This window comes from Hevea brasiliensis, chromosome 12 (assembly GCF_030052815.1).
Source record: "Hevea brasiliensis isolate MT/VB/25A 57/8 chromosome 12, ASM3005281v1, whole genome shotgun sequence".
In the NCBI taxonomy this organism is placed as follows: Eukaryota; Viridiplantae; Streptophyta; class Magnoliopsida; order Malpighiales; family Euphorbiaceae; genus Hevea; species Hevea brasiliensis.
Genome location: NC_079504.1, coordinates 45,900,443 through 45,922,039, shown reverse-complemented (window position 1 = coordinate 45,922,039; position 21,597 = coordinate 45,900,443). Strand labels below are relative to the sequence as shown.

The 21,597-nt window shown below is 36.0% G+C and overlaps 2 protein-coding genes and 1 long non-coding RNA gene across 3 annotated transcripts; 1 reads left to right on the top strand and 2 right to left on the bottom strand.

The window, feature by feature from the left end:
- The first annotated feature begins 587 nt into the window (after nt 1-587).
- Nucleotides 588-1,496, top strand: LOC131171262 (uncharacterized). The gene is made up of 2 exons (XR_009141832.1): nt 588-718; nt 1,297-1,496. It is a non-coding gene; the product is annotated as an uncharacterized LOC131171262 (long non-coding RNA).
- A 1,215-nt stretch (nt 1,497-2,711) lies between these two features.
- LOC110642635 (pathogenesis-related genes transcriptional activator PTI6) lies at nt 2,712-4,205 on the bottom strand. The gene has a single exon (XM_021794745.2). The coding sequence runs from the start codon at nt 3,831-3,833 to the stop codon at nt 3,045-3,047; it is 789 nt and encodes a 262-aa protein (XP_021650437.2). The 5' UTR covers nt 3,834-4,205; the 3' UTR covers nt 2,712-3,044.
- Nucleotides 4,206-8,191: 3,986 nt separating this feature from the next.
- On the bottom strand, nt 8,192-12,893 carry LOC110642633 (ubiquitin-conjugating enzyme E2-17 kDa). The gene is made up of 5 exons (XM_021794741.2): nt 12,757-12,893; nt 12,576-12,671; nt 12,323-12,450; nt 11,081-11,185; nt 8,192-8,629 (listed from the first exon to the last, which is right to left on the bottom strand). The coding sequence occupies exons 2-5, from the start codon at nt 12,643-12,645 to the stop codon at nt 8,486-8,488; spliced, it is 447 nt and encodes a 148-aa protein (XP_021650433.1). The 5' UTR covers nt 12,646-12,671; nt 12,757-12,893; the 3' UTR covers nt 8,192-8,485.
- Nucleotides 12,894-21,597: the final 8,704 nt, after the last annotated feature.

Genomic DNA, 21,597 nt, shown 5'->3' with positions numbered 1-21,597 from the left:
AGAAAAATATATGATGAAAGTAAAATTATTTGGAGATATTCTATGGTGTTTGTTTAATTTTTGAGTAATTGTAGAATATTTTTGAAAAATATAGATAGATTTTAGTTAGATTTTTAGCATATGGGCATATAAGATTATTTGAAATTAAGATAATTAAATTTTATATGATTGGTTGAAGCTTGAGGATGGAGGTCTAAATATGTGAATATTGAATTGGGTTGAATTAAAAATATGTTAGCTGTTGGAAACTTATGGAATCGAGTAAAATTCTTAAATAAAATATTCATGGCTGACTAGAAAATTTCAATTCATTTTGCAATAGCCTTATAATATTATTAAGGACCGCGGGGCAAAATTTTAGAATTTTTAGAGCATGTTTGAGTGGATTTTTGAAAAATGTCAATTATAGGGACTAAAACGTAATTTTTAAGATTTTGAGTATTGTCTGATTTGAATGGCCCAGGAGGGGCCATGTGATATTGATGAGATGTGATTGTGGAAATTGAGAATTTAAAAGTGTTATTTGAGCCTTTTTGCAGGTTAGATAGGCCCTAGGTATAGGGGAAACTCTGTCGGATTTTCGGCATGAATTAGGCTGTCTATTGCCTCTTTAGAGTTTTATCTTAACTTAGTACTAATAAATTTATAATTTAATTATTAGGTGATCGAGGTCGGCTATTTTTCTGCATCCAGCAGCCACAATAGTCATCGGTGTACTGTGAGTAAAATATTAATTTTAATTGTAATTTCGATATTATTATATGTCCAAGCATGCCCATGCATCACTTATATGCATATATTTATGTAGTTAAACTCTAGGCACGATTTATGTTGCATTCATAACTGTTAAAAGTGCCATGGATGTTGTTGTGGCAATTTAGAGCAGTGTGCGTGCGTTGGCGTGCGTGTGATGTGGTGTAGACTATGGATAGGACGGGTAGTTACGGCTTGAGTTCTTCGCTGGGACCCGATCCTTCGGAGGGTAGTCACGGCTTGAGTTCTTCGCTGGGACCCCGATTTGGTTTATTAAGCGAAAGTCCGGCTTGAGTTCTTCGCTGGCACCAGGTTGGATTTAAGAGAGCTGTACAGGGGATCAGCTCCCATATATTATTATTGATATTACTGGGTGTGTGAGTGCTCCAAATTACCTTTTTGCTGTTATGATGTGAAAATATTATTGATGTTGCATTTCACTCCACAGGGTGCATTAGTTTTAGATAGTTATAGAGATTATGGTTAAAATTGATTTTTTACTCTCTGAGTCGAATGCTCACTCCTGTTCAATATTTTTTCCAGGCCACAGGAGGAGTTATTTTACAGAGCAACCTGTTTTCTTCCTCGCAGGTTTAACGTAGATTATTTAATTATTTTACTATCTTTTCAAAATTTAAAATCTAGAACTCCGCATGTGTTAGTAATAGTGTGGCCCTTCATAGAAATTGTGTTAATTTAAATTTTTGAAATTAATAAATAAAGATTTGTATGGTATTTAAACAGTTTGTAAATGAGGTAACAGGGTTGAGCTGGGCTCTCCCGAATCTTAGTTTCTAAAAATTTCTGGGTTAAGTTGGCTCATAATATAATTAGAACAGTTTAATTTAAATTATTTTATATGCATATTGGGCCTGGCTATGGATTTGAGGAATAGTTAGGCTTACTACGGGCCTCGGGGGCTTTAAGCTGGCCCAGGTTCTAGTGTCGGTCCGGCCCATAAGTTGGGTCGTGACATGAAAAATCCATAAAGAGTTAAATAGACATTGTACATCTAAAAAATATTATGAATTTACTGAATTACCCCTTTTTGTATGTTTTTTTACACCAAATTTTGTACACTAAGCATTTTCCTTTTTATTTATGTAATAAGATAAATATATTAAAAAAAATGTGTAAGTGAAATGACATAACGCGATTTCGCTAAAAATAAAAAAGAAGGGTGAAACGTGACAAGAGAAATACATAGAGAAAAGGAAGTGTATGTGCGCTAAGAATTACCTTTGTCTTGATTCAATTTGTGGGGTATTTATTTCTGTGATTACAATGTACGCTTAGACTTGACTCTACAATAATATTTTCCCCTATGAACACGTGACTATGTTATGACTGGTGAAATAAATAATGAAATGTTAGGATAAATGCATGAACATATTTTAAAAAATCTTATATATTTGATTATATATGTATATATATCATGAGAATGACGAGGCAATAGGGTAAGTGTTGAAAATTCCAAGCAAAGGGATGCAATCCAACAAGACTAATCCCACTATATGTCATTATTAACGAGTAACAATCCAAGAATAAAACAATATACCTATAAGAAGAAAAGAAGAAGAAGAAGCAAAAGAAAATGAAGAAGAAGATTCATTCAAAGTTCAACGAACCATGACATTAAACATCATAAGCTCTCTCTTTTTTAATTATCCTATTACGTCCCTTTCTTTCACCAATAATAATATTATTAATATACACAATCCTAAGTCTTTGCGTTATACACCACCCACATCCCCAAACACAATCTGCGGAAATTATTTATTATTTTAATTAAACCCATTTGACTTGTTTTGTTAATTAATTCATTTCTTTCTTTATTTTTAGTTTTCGATTTTAAATTTATGATTTTTGAAATTAATTATTGAGTCATAAATCGTTAATTTTATTTTTTTTTCTTTTTTTCATAGTTAATAATTTAATAGAAATCACACCAAATTACATAAATAATTTAAATAGTTAATAATATATAATTTTAATTATACGAGTACAAAAATACTTAGAACACGTGACAAAATCGCCGTATAAATCCCTACAATCGGCTAAAACTCCACGTTTAATTACACTTCGTAGTGTTTGACTAATCAAACCAAAACCACCAACGAGGGCACTTTTGTAAATCCGCCAACAACTTGCCCACTTGTTTCCCTTAGTCGCCCTTAATAACAAATAGTAAAACGCCACGTCGGCAAAGTGAAATTACCAAATACTGCACCCTGTTCGCTGAAATTTCCTAGACAAAATCAGTGACTGAAGAGACATTGTTTACACTATACTTAGGATATAACGTCGACCAAGAAATCATCGAGGTCAACGAATTCTTCGCCGGCCAAATGTTTTCCCGATGACATAAAATTCGCTAGATTTAACGGCACGTCAATATCGAATCCGAAAGCGTCAACGTCACCGTAACTGAAATTGTCATCAAACGTCGTTAATCCTTCATATCCGAGGACCGACGTAGGGGAGGACATGACGGAGCTTGGTGAATCGCAGGATTCACAACCATCCCTTTGACTGTCTATGTCTTCCGTCATAGCGGGGTTAGGAAAGTTCGTAACGGCGTTAGAGCCTTTGAGTTTCACTGCAGCTCTATCATACACAGTGGCAGCCTCCTCAGCGGTGTCGAAGGTACCGAGCCAAACCCGTTTCCGGCGGTTTGGATCTCGAATCTCGGCGGCCCATCTGCCCCACGGTCTCTGACGGACACCTCGAAACTTCTTCCGGGAAGTGATGCCAGATTCCGGAGATCTCGAAGGTCTCCTTTTAGCAATAAAAGGTGGTGGACCTGATGGTCTGGTTTGCTTAAAGCTGATTTCTCTGACGTGCCTCTTCACTCTCTTCACTAATTTCTTTCCTTTCCTTGGTTCTTTCTTTTCTTCATCTTCTTCATCACTGGATGAATCAGTGGCATAGGGGTCTGTGAGGATGATTCTAATGAGTCTTTTCCGGGTTCTTGAAGAGATGGGGATGAGCTTGCTGGTCGTGGTTACATGCTCGGTGAATTTGATCGCTGGTTGTACGGACATGGAGAGAGGTTCGGGGTTTAAAATGGTTTCTGTCATCTGGGGCAAGAGTACAGCAGAAAGATCGATCGGAAAAGAAGCGAAAGAAACTGAGTTAGGTTCGATGAAAAAGAAGCGAAAGAAACTGAGTTAGGCTTGGTCGAGTTAAGAATTTATAAGAGAAAGAGAGAAATAATTATGGGGAGAGGAGACAAAGAGACAAATAGAAAAAAGAGGCAAATAGCTTTTCAGATTGGAAGAAGCTGACACCATTACTGGGAAGTCCAGAGAAGCTGCAGCACAACTACAAAGTGTTGGGCTTTCGGCGGGAAAAAGAAGAGGTTATTCGGAGAGAAGGATCGAGGAAAAGAGGCTACAAAGAGAGAAGAGAGGAGTACATGGATATATAGGGAAGGCAAAAAAAAAATCTCTGTACTGTTGTTTGTCGTGGGGGGCGGGTCACTGGGAGTATTGGAGGGGATCAGTACGTAGCTAGCTCAGCCCAAGAATGCTTAACCTCTAGCGTCTAGCTGCCTATGTTTGACGTGTCAAAAGCACCGTTTGTTATTTTATTTTATTATATTTTTTAAGGTTAATTTGGTTCCACGACAGGTCGTCTTTGATCCTTTTCTAGTCTGTGCTTCGAAGACGGAAGAGAGAAGACTTCATAGAATTAAGTAAAGAAGTTTCCATATATATATATATATATATATATATATATATATATTAGTGTTCGTTTCGTATTCTTCTACTAAAGTTATTGTTTTCTTTTTCCCTCCCTCAATATGAAAAGTTTACTTTTTTTTTTTAATTATTAAAGGCCATTATAAATGAGAAATCTCAAATTTGAGTAAGAAAATAAGCCTATAATGAATTAGATGTTTTTAATTATATAGAAAAGTTTTATTCGATAATATTAATTATTTTAATAATTATCAATTATTAAATATTAGCTATTAGTTATTAGTTATTTATATAGCGATTAAAAATAAAAGTATTTGATAAAAATAACGATTCAATTATCTACTAAAGGTAAAAATAATAGTATTATTTTATTAATTTTAATCAAAATATTTTTTTAATTTTTAAAAATTATGAGAGATAACTTTTTATGAACAGCTCCTTCAATCTTTAAAAGTTGATATAAATATTATGCTGCTAAATAATATAAATAAGAGAAATAATATTTTAATTATGGTTAAAATACTAAATACTGCAACCGTTGCTGAACAGAATCAAAGACAGACTATTTAAGATATCTCCAATTTAAGTTCTCTTTTTTTTTTTTTTTTGAAATATAATGAGAATTTAGTTCAAACTTTAATTCAAGTAGCAATAATAATAATGGTGGTGATTAATTCTATGTAATTATTGTATATGTAGTAAATAAATTTTAATTGTTAATTATAACAAGATGGGAGTTAGTGAGAATCAATGGCTATAATATACATGTAGTGATTATATTTTCAAAATTTTCATGAATTACTCTAATACCACACCATATATAAGCAAATTCAACATAACTTGTAGTGAATGTTTAAGTTTAGAGATGAATGTGTTTAATTTAGTGGTTAGTTTGGTGTGAGGAGGGGTGAGATATTAATGGAGGAACATTTCACTTCTTCACTCCTTATTTGGTAGGGAAGGTTGAATATTGAAGGAATGAGCATTTAATAACTCCTAAAATATCTCTTATATTATTGAGGAGAAAGAAAATATTTGTTATTTTTTTTATTTATTATTCATTCATTATCTATCATCTTTCTTATGGTAATGAATATCATATTTATTATTCTTTCACTACATATTATTTTATATTTTTTAGATATTATATTAAATTCACTTCATTTTTAATCACATAATTTTTTTTATTATTATTTTTCTTTATACTCTTAAAAACTAGGCACTTTAGTGTTTTTTCATTTTAATTTAAAATTAATTTATAAAACATCATCTTATTAACGTTAATTCAAAGAGATGAGTTTCTATAATAATGGAGTATTATTGAAGAATTAGCCTAGTCATGTGTTAAATGCATATAATGGGGCAACTGAATGATAATTATTAAGTACAACTATTATAATAAATTTATTGCATAGAAAAAAATATATGGTCTAAATTCAAAACATAAATACGTGAGTCTCAATTATTTTATATGTAAAATTTATTAAAATTTTACATTGATTTGAGATAGGGATAATATGCTTCTCATATAATCTTGGGCACTTCTACTCTTATGAGCTAGTTTTTAAGTGTGAGTTAGTTACAGCCTATTTTATTAAAATTATATCAGAACCTTCCTAACCAATATTTAGGCCTCATAAATATTTTATACTTTATGTGTTTGGTCCTGAGTTCGAAGGAGGTGTGTTAAGATCCCATGTTTGTTTGGGATACGAGTAATATGCTTCGTATGTGGCCCTTTAGACACTCTTTTCCTCTTGAATTAACTTTTGAAATGAGTTATGTTCGACTATTTTCTCTATAATATAATAATGTATAACAAATTAAAGGGTAAAAAATTATATTATACTTATAAGAAAATACAACTTACCAAATCTTTCCTTATAATTTACTTTTCTAAAAAAATATAATGTACTCACAAAAAGTTGATTTAATAATGTAAATCAAGCAGCTTTATACACTTCTCCAAAAGTTCAACTTTAATCTATTCACCCCAATTAAATAACTTCTATATCTTGAGTCTCTTGTACTGAAAGAGTGAACTTAAAAAAGAAAGAGCCAGATGAATTAACACGACTGTGAGTGTGAAGAGTAATCCAACCATTTCCATTTTCAGAACAGCAGTAAGAAACGTGCCTCTTTTGAATTACTTCTTTTCCACTTTCTGTGTCTCCAAAAGTCGGTATCAGAGATGCCCTTCTCCTCGTGACGTGGGACGCCCATCATGCTTCTCCTCACTATTTCTTTGCTTTTATCATGCGTTTCTCCTCACCATCTCTTCACGAGAAATTTACAATTCGGTCTCTCAATTTTATCTTGTACTACACTTTGTCTTTAAATTTCAGGAAATTAATTATTTAATTCATAAATTTTATGTTATATTACACTTTAATCCCTATATTTTAAAAAATTAATTATTTAGTCTATGAATTTTATACTATATCACACTTGAATTCAATATATAAAATAATTTAATCATTATGTAAATAGATAAAATTGTTATAAACATTAAAATTACAATGACTAAATCATTTTATATATTATAAGGATTAAATAATTAATTTTTAAAAATATAAGGGCTAAAGTGTAATATAATGTAAAATCCAAGGATTAAATAACTAATTTTTCAAAATTTAGATACTAAAATATAATATAGAGCAAAATTCAAAGACCAAATTGTAAATTTCTCTTTCTCTACTAGATGAACAGGAGTTTAAGAGCTATCCAGCAAATTCAACCAAACCTAACATTAAAAATGCATAAGAAAAAGAGGGACAGACACATGGGCACATACAAGAATTAAAGCTAAATGGGAAAATAAAAACACCATTAAAAAGTTGAAAAAAGAACGATTTGCTTTAGTTGGTTGCAGGCTTAGATAGGAAGCAAAGGTCAAGACACCTCCAGTGAGCTAGCATGTGTAAGCATACCATGTTCATATATAAATATAATAGAGTCGAACGAAGTAGCTACGAGTCAGTGACCGTCCCAACCCAACCCAACCCTCAATCTCAATGCTTGAAAACTAAGCGATAAGGTTATAATGATTAATGCCTTCGCTCTCATCTCCTAAACTCCTGCAACTATCTCGATTATTTTCTTACAATATCATGATATGCTGTCCCACCGCACCAGTGACAGTTCAAACCCATTCATTTCACACTGAATTTGAGCTTCAATACTTGAAAAATCTCTTGCAACTCTTTCCTTGAAAGCCTCCCACCACTACCTTGGAGATTCATAGGTTCCAGCTTTTTGACTTCTAAACATAATTATGCAACAGATCATACTGATTATGGTTGGACCATCTTAATCATATTTTTTATTTTCAACTTTCAACAAATAATTTGACTATACAAGAGGCAAGTAAGATACTTCAAATTCAGCCTGTGATGAGTCTGTCTTTCCGCAAAGCTTCATATTTCAAATCAGGGTAATGCCACCTTAAAGAAGTGAAGCATTATCCAATAGCTAAAGATTCAAGCAAACAGAGAAGAACTTACAAGGCACAGGACAGCCCAAGACTGTTCAACCACAGCATCCTGGATCCAAATGACTGGACAATAGCTATCCCATAATTTGATCCTTTCAATGTTTCTACATTTTCTAAGAGACCAGTGCAGACGCTTTGGTTATTACTATGCGAAGTTGCAAAAGTACTTTTAATCTGCATATAAGATTTGGCAACTGAAGCAAGCCATTACTATCAAGGATCCTAATCATAACTAGCCTCATAGACAACACTTTCACTTCTGAATCAATCATTTAAAGCATCCAACCATACATAACATTATGAGTATAAGATAAACACAAGCGGTTCATTGAACAAGAGAACATATATTACAATTTTCTACCCTCCCTCGTGTTCAACAAATATCCACAGACTAACAGGATCTTTCCAACATCGAGTCCGCAACAAAAACATCAGAAACAAAAGGGCATTTTAGCTCTTCCGTTATTTTACCTAACTGATATAACAAACATGGGGTAGCAAATTCTTTTGAATTTGGTGGAGGGGTTGTTCCTGATCAACCCATGGCATACTTCTGTGTCCAGCTGCGAGCAGTGGCCTCATACTTGGCTCTGTCAGTCTTGTACATGTGAGCAATTTCAGGGACGAGTGGATCATCAGGATTTGGATCAGTCAACAGGGAGCATATAGACAAGAGCACCTACTGAAAGAAAACAAAGAAAGTTACTATGAATCATTCCACCAGTGAAAAGTAAAAAAGTACTCGGGCCACCCAAAATATTCCAACACTGCTGTAATAGATTTAAAGCTAAATATAAAAGTTTCATTTGTCTGATCATCATCTGAAGATTTTGCCCTCGCAAATTCAAACCAACTAAAAGAAGTCAACAAAGAACTTAAGCCCAACTGTTGGGGTTCTTACACCAAAAAGATTTCCCCTTTTAACTTCCACCAATATTGCGTCATATTCTTACATGGGAATAAATATTATGTTACCATAGGGAACGGACTAAAAGGACAGCTATTCAAAACTAGACGTATAAGTTGTGGTAGCATTTCAATACACATTCAATTGCAGAATATAAAATGTCACAAGAACATAAATATCATCAATATTTAAATTGTAGGTTAGCATCACCATGCTCTAGGACAATACATCACACAACATACATGATTTACAATCAACTCTCATCTCCCATCAAGCAGGTACCAATATGATCAATCTTATGATTATATCAAGCATTAACACAATATTATATCTAATTGCCAGTAGGTAATTAGGAATACACCTAACAACCCCCACCCCCCAAGGAATACACCTAACAACCCCCACCGCCCCAAATCACAAAAAAAAAAGGAGGGGGGGGGGGGGGGGTGAGAGAAGAGAGAGAGACCCTGTGTACAGGTCCCCATTTCCTAAACAATAAAGAAATTATTGGGTGCATCAACAATAATGCACCATCCACACATAAACATGTGATAGACACCTGAAAATGTGAAAAGAGAATCCCACATGAATGAAAGAGAGAGGGTTCCTGTGCACCAGATGCACTCAACAATCTCTCAAACAATGGATGGTCTGCATTTATCCATGAACAATTAATTCATCAAGATTTCTAATATAATGCAGTTCATAATGAGCTTTACAGGACTTCATTACTGCTACAGTTTTCTTTTGCTGTTTTAAAACCCTAAGCTGCAGTCAGCTTCTCCAATTGATGAGGTATCAAACATGAGACCTTTCAAGACATAGTCAAGTCACTACTGGTACACTAACTCCAACTCCCGAGTCCTGACAAAGCACCTTAAACAGGACTAAACTCTGTGAACACTCATATCTTGCCATTCCTTTAATAGCAAGAAAAATAGCTGAATATTCATAGTTCCAGTATAAAATGGAGAGTCAAATTGTCAAATATTGCCAAGGGATCATCAAGTCATTGTGCAATTGCAGGTTGATTTAAAGTCACCAGCCATCTCAGACCTTCAGCATTCATGCATAGAATAGACAAAACTAATTCTCAGATTTACTATCACAAACTGAGACCTTTGGGACCTTATCATTATTACTGCTGTATCCAATCTCTTCTCCACTAAATACCTTAAAACAGGACTAAGCCATGTACAGAAGGAAGCCAAGCAATCCAACAGATATTAGAATAATTTCTCCTTAATAATGAGAATAATCACCCCATAAACAACATTAAGAGTCAAATGGTCATACCTACTAATAGATAACCACGTAATAGTGCACAAGGCATACTGATTTCAAGTGAGCATAGTTATTAAAGGCACGTCTGAGGCTCCAGGCTCACCAAGCTCCAGGCCTAGCGCCTCTACAGGAGAAAGGCGGGAAACATTCACCAGGCCCTCGCCTTATGCGCCTAGGCGTGCTCCTTGTTCTAGGCGCAAGGCTAAAAAGGCGTGCCTTTTTTATTTCTACATTCAGCGAGTACTTCCATTGACAAAAAGTACTACCACCCAACTCGAAATTTGTTGATATAGAAGTTTTCAAAATTAGTATTGTTGGTGATAACTATTTACCAAAATCTCATCAAACTAACATACTCAGGGTTACAAACCTCTCATATTTTCATTTTCAACACTATCACTCATTATCTTTTTCAAAAAAAAAAAAATTTAATAATCATTTAGTTCTTAAAGGTGAGGAAAATAATGAAGATATTGATTTTGAAGATGAATATTAAGAAGAAGAAGGTGTAGAAAAAGATGAAGAAGATATAGTTACTTTATAATTTCTTAACTTTAATTATGAAATATTAAAAGACTATTAAAGTTTTAATAATTTAATACTTGAATACTTAATTGTTATTATTATTTTTAGTTTTATGTTATTTGAAGTTTGATGGAATATTCATATTTATTTTACTTTTATTTTTATTTTTATTTTTTTTTGCGCCTCATTTTGCTCAGGCGTGCGCCTTCACCTTGCGCCTTGCACCTAGGCTCCAGGATCACTTGGCGCCTTAGTGCGCCTTGAGCCTTTAATAACTATGCAAGTGAGTTTCATATAAACATCCAATGCTTATGTGTATAATACTGCAAATAATCCAGTTCTCAGATAAATAAAAGTTTCAATGGTAATGAATGTCTAACAATAACAAAAGAAAACGTAATAGTCAAATCAAACCTTGGAGATTGTTAGCGCTGGGCTCCATTGTTCCTTAAGAATATCCAGACATATGCTTCCATTACTATTAATGTTCGGGTGGAAGACTTTTGTCCTAAAAGCAACCTGAGATTATATTTTGGTCATTACAATCATTATTTTCACAATGCAATACACAACACTAAAAGTCCAGCATATTAGATGCCTACAGAACTGATAATGCAAAACTAAGAATAGAATTGACAAGAGAATAAGACCCAATTTTGTTTTCCCTTTGGTTTGATTTGGCTCTTAATGGAGTTTGAACTTTTACCCTCACATCCTTGGAGAGGACTGCAATACTATTGAGCCAAAGCTCAATTATACACAATACTTAATTTTGAAAACTAAAACAAGTATCTAAAGGAAAAGAGACCCACAAAAGATGACTTGATATACAAAACAGTACGTGCACATCATCAAGGACATGTACTAAGCATACCCACCATATTAAAATACACGACACCCCAAACCCATCACATGCAAAAGGATCATTTTCAATTCAAGCATAGCAACCAAAACGATGCAACTAAATTAGTAGAACATAACGATTTTGGAAAGGATATGTTTTTATAACTAAAATAACCCACAAAAGTATTTGACTTTCACTTAAAATCAGGGCTCAAGTACCTTGAATGAAAAGAATTTTAATCCTAAGGGTCTATATGGATGAGGATAATAAGGGTAAATAAAGGTAAGGAGGGTAAATAACTATTTTATCTCTTTTTGGAAAAAGGTAAGTTAATTGAGGATAAGAGTATGTAAAGGTAAATCTTCCACTTCTTACCCCTTAAATCTCAATTTTTCTTATTCTCAAGTAGAGATAAGAATTATAAATATTTTATTTATACACCATTTAAATTTACCTCTCATGCATTGCCCCTCCTTCCCTTTCCATTGACTCGGTCCTTCTCAAATATGAAATTTTTTTTATTATAACACTAAAGGACCCTTCCCCTTTCTTCCTCTCTTTTGCCTTTCCATTACTTAAACTTCACTCACCCCATCCAAACAGACCCTAACTTTCAGGATTAAGGGTAAAAAAAATATGGAATATTCATACTCTAATTGCACTATGTTTGGGAGGAATTTTTGGAGGTAAGGCATGGTTTTGCAGCGGGTTCTTCTTTCTACTTCCCAAATGTGTAAACCCAACATTATCGCCACTGAATACCAGAAACAGGAGCATTAACCATAAGTAAATGGGGAAAAAAAGCAACATACCTTGGGAGGTTTAAAGGGATAATCAGGAGGGAAATGAATAGAAACTAAGAAGACTCCTCCAGCATAAGGGCTATCAGCAGGACCCATAATCGTTGCTTGCCAATGGAACATGTCCTCAGCCACAGGACCTGATTTTCAAGTCATAAAAATAAGAAAAAGGAAAAAAAAAAAAAACAATTGAAGATTTTTCAGCAAATAGAGAGAGAGAGAGAGAGAGAGAGAGAGAGAGAGAGAGAGATTAAGAAGAGAATACCAGCACTGCAAGAGGTAGGAGGATCCTTCTGCAAATCCTTGAGCTCTTTCAGAATGCGCTTTGATGCCATATCAAATCAAATTCACCAATGAAATCCTGAAAACCACAACAATCATACACCAGATCAGCAACAGAACGCGAGGAAAAAGTGAGATAAAATGATTGAGAGATAGAGAGAAACCTAGAGGAAGAGAGAATGTAAATGAAGTAGAAGAGAAGAGTAGATTGATAGGATTCTTATACAACTAAGAGGAAGAAATGTCTGCTCTGCTTCTAGAATTTTCTATCACTTCGATTTGGCGTAAGATCGACGCCCTGCCCCCACTTTTTCCGTTCTTTACTTTTCTTTATAAAGAAAAATAGCCAACGATCCAAATTTACCCTTAAAGTTTTACCCAGTGATCAATTTAGCTCCTGACTTTTGTTTGGGATCAATTGAGCCCTTTTATAATCCAATTTCAGTTTAATTAAATCCTAATTTAACAACGTTAAATATTTGCCATTAAAAAGAAATAAAAAAAATAATTCATATTCTTCAATCCAGTAATGTCAATACAACATTAAACGCAAAGCAAAATTTTTCTAGCGTTATAACAAAATAATGATCACAAAGTTTTAAAATCATTTACTCGGTAACCAAAGATCAAAAAACCAGGACATCATCTCAGCGCAAGATTAAAGATGCGAGTAACGCACAATAGTACAAAACGTAAGCCCATTGAGGATTCTACAAAGAGCAGAGGTCCAAGCTCACTTGTTGAGTTTCACAATAGGTGTAGCAATTTTTGCATCGAAATGACAGTTCGATCCATAAGTTGGCAATTGGTCATTCTCATCCTTAGTAGCGAATGGGGTCACAATTGTGAAGGGGTAGGAAGTTTAGAGTAGTAAAATATAACTTTTAGGGACTAATGAAGAGAATATCCATATATTTTGTATTTATTTCTATTTATATAATTTTAGGAGTGTGATGGCTTAAATATAGTGATGTCTCATTCTATCACTTCTAATTGTGTCCCTGATGCTCTTTAGAGGGGACTGACTAATTGGCTATTGTTGGGTCTAGCTAGCCACTGAGTCCATAGAGCCTTTGTCCCTTTACTCTTTGTATATTTTTCCCTTGCCTACAAGTCATGTGAGGAATGTATGTAACGTCCTCACTTTAGCTAGTACGTACAGTCTACTGTTTCGGTAACCAATATCGACTCGGACAGCTAGAATGTCCGGAAAAATATTTAAACTAAAGTGAGGAATCATAAATAACTCAAATATTAATAAGAAAAATTTAGAAAAAATTTTAGAAATAAAATACAACCAAGTTAAATGAGCCGGTGCCCTAGCGATGGGTAACTTAGTGAGAAGTTGCGGTTCTCGCAACTAGGAGCCCTAGATTCGAGGAAAAAATTATAAAATAATTATTGGGACTTCAGAGAAGGGTTATTGAGGTTCTTATGGCATTAGAATGCCAAGGAAATGCTTAGAAAAAATTTTTCAATTGGTACAAATAATTTTGGCCCGTTAAGCCAAATGGAGGGCATTTTTGTCATTTCGTCTTCAGAGATGATTTTTTGCCAACTTGTCCAGTTAAATAAATAATTTATATAACATAAAATATGACTAAATATTGTTAAAAATTTAATTGAAATTAATTAGACAAGAAATGAAGAAGAAATGAAAGAAAATAGCATTATGACATCATAATGATGTCATTAAAGTTTTTCCAACCTATTCAATATGGACACATGGCATCAACTTATTTTAAAGAGACAAAATGGGCTGAAAATGAAACAAAAAAATCAGATTTCTCTTCCTCATCTCTTCCTTGCCGTGAACCTCCACCATTGTTACCCATTTGCAAGCTTTTTCAAGCTTGATTTTCCCTAGCTTTCTTCCATCAAAAACCCTAATTGTCAACACAAAAAAGTATTCCTGCAACTTGGTGAGTATTTTGGGAGCAAAAAGAAGAGGAAAACAAGAGCTTTAGCAAGTGAGAAAAATCTCACTCCATAGAGGTTAGTGACTTGAATTTAAATTTCACTTAAAATTCATGTTTAATAATTATGAATGAGTACAAATGATAAGGAAAATTGATGGAATACCATTTGTATGTAAACCCTAAGTTTTGGCAGCCTTGATTAGGCAAGATGGTGATGATTTAAATGAAGTTAAAAGGGTAGTATGGCTGCCCACAATATGTCTCTTTTATGTGGATTGATGAAATGCAATCTTAATGCATGGTTTGAAATGTTGAGTTAGGGTTTGGGGTGGAAAAATGGGACTTTGACCATATGATGATGAAAATAGGTATTAATGGTCAATTAGTGACCATTTAGTTCTATTCAATAAAAAATGAAGTGTGTTGAGTGATAGGATTTGAGTTTGGTGTGGCTGCCCTTGGTGACCTGCAGAACTGGACATGAGTCCAGCAGGTTTGGGTAGCCATAACTTGAATTGTAGAGGTTCAATTGGTGCAAGGCCAATTGGATATAAAACTAGACACATAATGACACAACTTTGGTGAAGAAACTATGCCCATAAAACCAAACCAAGTGGACCAAAAGCTTACCCTAATCGGGTGACTGCGATGCACAGGCAAAATGACCAAATAAATAGTTTTTAGTAATTTTGCCATAAATCAGTGTAGAAAGGTCCAATTGACTTGAAATTTTACCAGCAATAAGCTGAGATGTAGACCAACAATTTTCATGAAGAAACCTAACCCAAATTATGACCAGAACATATTCAAAAGGTGAGCTGTAATCACTGTTCATTACATTGTAGATATGATCAGTCCAGAAATTCTGGACAAATTTCAATCCGGCCAGTTGTGGTTTTTAGACCATAACTTGAGCTACAAACTCCAAATGGAGTGATTCAAAAAAGGAAATGAAACTAGACAAAATAAGGAACAACTTTCATGTTGATCAGTTTACCAAATTCCCACTGCAAAATTGACCAATGGAACAGTAAAAACAAAGCATAAAAACTAAAAATTCTGCCCAACTAACATTAAGCTTAAAAATGGTATTGGCAACCAATACCAACAAATTTTGAATGCAAAATGTAGTATGTTGATAATATTAGAACCAATGTACCTATTGCCTATGCAAAAGTCAACATTTTTGTTGACCAATGAATAGAATAATAATACTAAAACTTAAATTCCAAAAATTGTGAAACTTAAAAGTGTAAAATGCCATAGTATACCTAACAAGATTGGTTTGGATAGCTTGGCATGCCAATAGGGTTCTATTAGCAGTACTGCATATGGCTTCATGTCATTCTGTGTTTCATGGCTTCCCATGCCATTCTGTGACAAAATAGCCTTTGGCTATGTTATTTGAATTATTACACTTGGGTTTTAACCCCGTTAATTATTACAGCTTATTAGCTGTTTTGTTGCACACCGAGAGACATAATGTGACCGATGGTGTGATGGTCCGAGGTACTTAGTACCCAGTGCCAGTTTACCCGTTTATCCAATCCAGTTGACCAATATAGGTTACTCGGGCAATGATAATAAACTTTACAGAATTTTAAATGGATAATACTGCAATTAATAGCAGAAATTAAGTCTACCCAAAAATGTAAACATACATTCTGTATATTTATTTTTATTTCATTTTATTTTATTTTATATTGTCATCACTAAGCAGAATTGCTTAGAGCGTCACTTTGCCACGCAGTATCGAGACCTAGGTGGGAGCCCAGGACATCGTACAGGTGAGCATTCAGAGCTACATTCGGAGTCCAGAGTCATCTCATATCTGCACTGCATATGGTAGGACATTAGGATTTTGGGTAGCATTTTATATTTTGCATTTTGTATTAGCTTTGGGTTGTAACTATAAACTCTTGTAATTATGTAATGATGTAACTATATGAAATTTCATATTATTGGAATTTTCTGTATATTATGTTGAGAAATATTTATGAATGTGCTTCGAGCAATGAAGTGAAAAGAAATATTTCTGAAAATAGTGTTGTGATTTGAGATTGAGATTTTGAGATTGACTTGAATGTGTATAATGGAGTTTGGATTTGGAAATTATATTGGAAATGTTTTTAAACAGGTTCAGAAGAACTGTTTTTCAATTTACAGCCGGCACTCTGCCGGATTTTCTATAAAATTTGCGGAAAAATTCATATTTATCAAAAAATTGTAAATAAATAAATTAAAAAGGATAAATTGTAATTAGAAATATAAATTGGTGCTCCGGCACACTGAGTGGCATAACTTTCTCGGCTACACTGTTGACGGGTAAGGGGTGTCACATTCAGTGGTATCAGAGCATCGGTTTAGGTGTTTCTAGGCCTAGATAGAGTGCATATCATTGCATTACATTTGTAAGTGTTGAGGTGACACTAATGCAGATCTGTTTGTTTTCTTATTTTGAATAGGATATGGATCCTGCTTCGCAAAGAGCAGTTGAAGAAGTGGTGGAGAGTCGTGCTCCACCCAGGGCTGAATCTGGGGGCAGGGGAGAATCTACTCCACCAGCAGCTGAGGCACCTGCCCAACCTCAGTTTGCTCTATTTCAGCAAATGACCGAATTCTATCGACAAATGATGGGGGCAATTCCACCACCACAACCATAGCCACAACCTCCACCAGCACCAAAGAAATCTCATCTGGAGAAACTGCGAAAGCATGGGGCTGTGGACTTCTTCGAGAAGAGGGAGGATGATCCCATGACAGCAGAAAACTGGTTGAATAGAACCATCAAAGTGCTGAAACAGCTAAACTGCACCCCTGAGCAGAACCTAGAGAGTGCTGTGTCCCTACTTCAGGATGATGCATATCAGTGGTGGGACACAGTAACCAGTGAGGTGCAACTTGAACGGATCACTTGGAAATTCTTCCACATAGAGTTTAGGAAGAAATATGTGAGCAAAGTGTATCTAGAAGAGCGCATAAGAGAGTTTATTAGTCTGAGATAGAGACAATTGTCAGTGGTGGAATATGAGCGTGAGTTTATCAGACTGAGCAGATATGGGAGGGAGATAGTCCCTACAGAGGCAGAGAGGTGCAGAAGGTTTGAAGAAGGGCTCAATAACAACATCAAAGTCATGATCACAGCATTGGAGATCACTGATTTTGCTAAGCTAGTAGATGCTGCATCAAAAGTGGAAAGGGTCAGAATCAATGAACAAAATAAAAGGGAAAGACAGCAAAAGAGGGGTCCGGGTCAGTCCAGTACATTTTCTGCTCCCAGTAAGAAGAGTAAGGGTATTCCTGCTCAGAGTTCAGGACCACCACAAGGTCAGGGTCAATCTCAAGGGCCCAGACCGCAGTTCACACCTAGGAGAGGCCAGTCCACACCATCAGTGGGCAGCTCTCTAAGGACGGTGTTCAGGGGACCAGCCCCGGCATCTTCTGCTTGTCAGTACTGTCAGAAGTGGCATAAGGGGGATTATTAGTGAGTGACTGGTGCATGCTTACGATGTGGATCGACAGAACATCAGATCAAGAATTGTCCGAAGAGGACTACTACAGTTGCTCCAACACAAACTAACAGACCTGCTCCTGCACCACAAAGGGGTAGGAAGCCTGGTAAACCTGAGGCAGCTGGTCCATCACTGAGGCCTGCATCTGAATCAGCCGAGAGACCAAACACTAGAATACCAGCCAGGGCCTATGCCATCAGAGCTCAGGAGGAGCAAGATGCCCCGGATGTCATCAGGGGTACGTTTTCCCTCTACAACACTTTTGTGCATGCATTAGTGGATCCAGGATCCACTTATTCCTACATTTGCATCAAACTACCCATTGAGAGGGGAGTTCCAGTAGAGGAGAGTGATCAAGACATTCTGATCATAAATCCACTAGGCCACAGTGTGGTGGTGAATAAGGTGTATAAAGGTTGCCCGTTGAGGATTTAGGGGTATGAATTCTCAGCAGACCTAATTGAGTTGCCCTTCCACGAGTTTAACGTGATTTTGGAAATGGATTGGTTGTCACGTCATCAGGCAATAGTTGATTGCAAATTGAAGAGGATTTCTCCAAAACTTCGAGGGTAATGAGATCATCTGTGGGTGAAAAGACGATTTCTGTCAATGTTATCTTAGCCACGCTTGCAAGAAGATTGATGAAAAAGTCGTGAAGCTTACCTAGCACATGTGGTTGATACTAGGCAGGCTAAGCCGAACCTGTGTGATATACCCACAGTAAGAGACTTCCCAGATGTATTTCCTGAAGAGTTGCCTGGTTTACCACTAAAAAGGGAAGTCGAGTTTGCTATTGAGGTAATGCTGGGTACAACACTCATTTCTATTGATCCTTATAGGATGGCACCCACTGAATTGAGGGAGTTGAAAACTCAGTTGCAAGAGTTGCTTGATAAGGGGTTCATACGCCCCAGTGTGTCACCATGGGGAGCTCCAGTGCTGTTTGTGAAGAAGAAGGATATAACCTTGAGATTGTGCATTGATTACCGGCAGTTGAACAAGGTAACTGTGAAGAATAAATATCCATTACCCAGAATTGACGATCTATTTGATCAGTTGAAGGGAGTCGGTGTATTTTCGAAAATTGAGCTCAGATCAGGGTATCATCAGTTGAGGGTAAAGGATACAGATGTGTCAAAAAACTGCATTCAGAACCCGGTATGGGCATTATGAATTTTTAGTGATGCCGTTTGGGTTAACAAATGCACCAGCAGCATTTATGGACCTTATGAACCGTATCTTCCATCCATGTCTAGATCGGTTTGTAGTGGTCTTTATTGATGATATTCTGGTGTATTCCAAGACCAGGGAAGAACATGATGAACATTTGAGGATTGTTCTGCAAACCCTGTGAGAAAAGAAGCTGTATGCTAAGCTGTCCAAGTGTGACTTTTAGATGAGTGAAATCTCTTTCCTTGGACACATAGTATCAGCTGAGGGGATTAGAGTAAATCCCAAAAAGATAGAAGCAGTGATGGATTGGAAGCCTCCTAGAAATACAACTGAGGTCAGAAGTTTCTTGGGGCTAGCTGGGTATTACAGAAGATTTGTGAAGGGGTTCTCTCTTATAGCTGCTCCAATGACCAAGTTGTTGCACAAGAATGTGAAATTTGGCTGGAACGACAAGTGCCAAGCCAGTTTTGAGAGGCTAAAGGCTATGTTGACAGAAGCACCAGTGTTAACACAGCCAGTGTTGGGGAAAGACTTTGTGGTCTACAGTGATGCCTCGCATAATGGGCTAGAGTGTGTATTGATGCAAGAGGGAAAGTGGTCGCCTATGCTTCCAGGCAGTTAAGGCCACATGAACAGAACTACCCTACTCATGATCTGGAGTTAGCAGCAATTATCTTCGCACTGAAGATATGGAGGCATTATTTATATGGTGAAAAATGCTACATCTATACAGATCACAAGAGTCTAAAATATTTGCCAACCCAGAAAGAGCTCAATCTTAGACAAAGGCGATGGATTGAGTTCCTAAAGGACTATGATTGTGTGATAGATTATCATCCTGGGAAGGCAAATGTAGTTGCTGATGCCTTGAGTAGAAAGTCCATCACAGCTTTAAGATCACTAAATGCCTGTCTGTCCTTAGCTTAAGATGGAGCTATTTTGGCTGAGTTGCAAGTGAGGCCAACCCTGCTATAGCAGATACAAGATGGGCAGAGGGCAGATGAAAACCGATGGCCATTGTGGGCAAAATTCCAGAGGGAAAGGAAACTGATTATGAGGTGAAAGCAGATGGGTGTTTATACTACAGAGTAAGAGTGTGTGTACCAGATGATGGGGAACTGAAGACTAGTATTCTGAAAGAAGCACACACTAGTGGCTATGCTATGCACCCGGGAAGCATAAAAATGTATAATGATTTGAAGTCTCATTATTGGTGGCCTGGTATGAAGAGGGATATAGCTGACTATGTGACTAAGTGTTTGACATGTCAGCAAGTTAAAGCAAAACATCAAGTTCCGTCAGGATTGCTACAACGTATAAGCATACCTGAATGGAAATGGGATCAGGTCACTATGGATTTTGTTAGTGGTCTACCTCTCACCCAAAAGAAACATGATGCAGTGTGGGTAATAGTGGATAGATTGACGAAGTCAGCACATTTTCTGCTGGTTAGGACTGACTACTCCTTTGGAGAAGCTAGCGACTATACATCGCTGAGATAGTTAGACTGCATGGAATCCCACTTTCCATCATATCTGACCGAGACCCAAGGTTTACATCAAGATTCTAGAAAAATTTACAAGAAGCCTTGGGCACACAACTCCATTTTAGCACGGCTTTTCATCCCCAGACGGATGGACAGTCAGAATGAGTAATCTAAGTAAACCTAAAAACTAATTGAATTTTTACAATTAATAAATTGAAATGATAGTAACAATGTGAATTATGTGATAGATCCTGGAGGATATGCTAAGGAGTTGTGTCATTGAGTTTGATGGGAGTTGGGACAGATACCTCCCACTGGCAGAATTTGCCTATAACAATAGCTACCAAGCTAGCATTTAAATGGCTCCATATGAAGCACTGTATGGGAGGAAATGTAGAACCCCAGTGTGTTGGACTGAATTGGGCGAAGATAAACTGGTAGGACCAGACCTGGTGAAACAGACTGAGAAGAAAGTAAAGATAATCAAAGCAAACTTGAAGGTTGCCTCAGATAGACAGAAATCTTATGTCGACTTGAAGAGAAAAGAGATAGAGTATGCAGTTGGCGATAAAGTGTTTCTCAAAGTCTCACCATGGAAGAAAGTATCGAGGTTTGGAAGGAAGGGTAGGTTAAGCCCTAGGTTCATTGACCCATATGAAGTCATTGAACGTGTGGGACCAGTGGCCTATCGGCTAGCTTTACCACCAGAACTGGATAAAATACACAATGTATTCCATGTTTCTATGTTGAGAAGATATCGCTCAGACCCTTCACATGTCATTTCCATGGAAGAGATTGAAATCCAACCGGACTTGACATATACAGAAGAACTTATACAGATCCTAGCTCAGGAAGTGAAGGAACTGAGAAATAAACAAATTCCACTAGTGAAAGTGCTTTGGAGGCACCACAACA

What these genes read in the sequence shown, in the direction of transcription:
- LOC110642635 (XM_021794745.2), bottom strand. Translation starts at nt 3,833, where the DNA reads ATGACAGAAACCATTTTAAACCCCGAACCTCTCTCCATGTCCGTACAA.
- LOC110642633 (XM_021794741.2), bottom strand. Translation starts at nt 12,645, where the DNA reads ATGGCATCAAAGCGCATTCTGAAAGAGCTCAAGGATTTGCAGAAGGAT. An exon ending in TCCTACCTCTTGCAGTGCTG is followed by an intron (nt 12,451 to 12,575) that starts GTATTCTCTTCT and finishes CTTGAAAATCAG; the next exon opens with GTCCTGTGGCTGAGGACATG. An exon ending in ATCCCTTTAAACCTCCCAAG is followed by an intron (nt 11,186 to 12,322) that starts GTATGTTGCTTT and finishes ATATAATCTCAG; the next exon opens with GTTGCTTTTAGGACAAAAGT.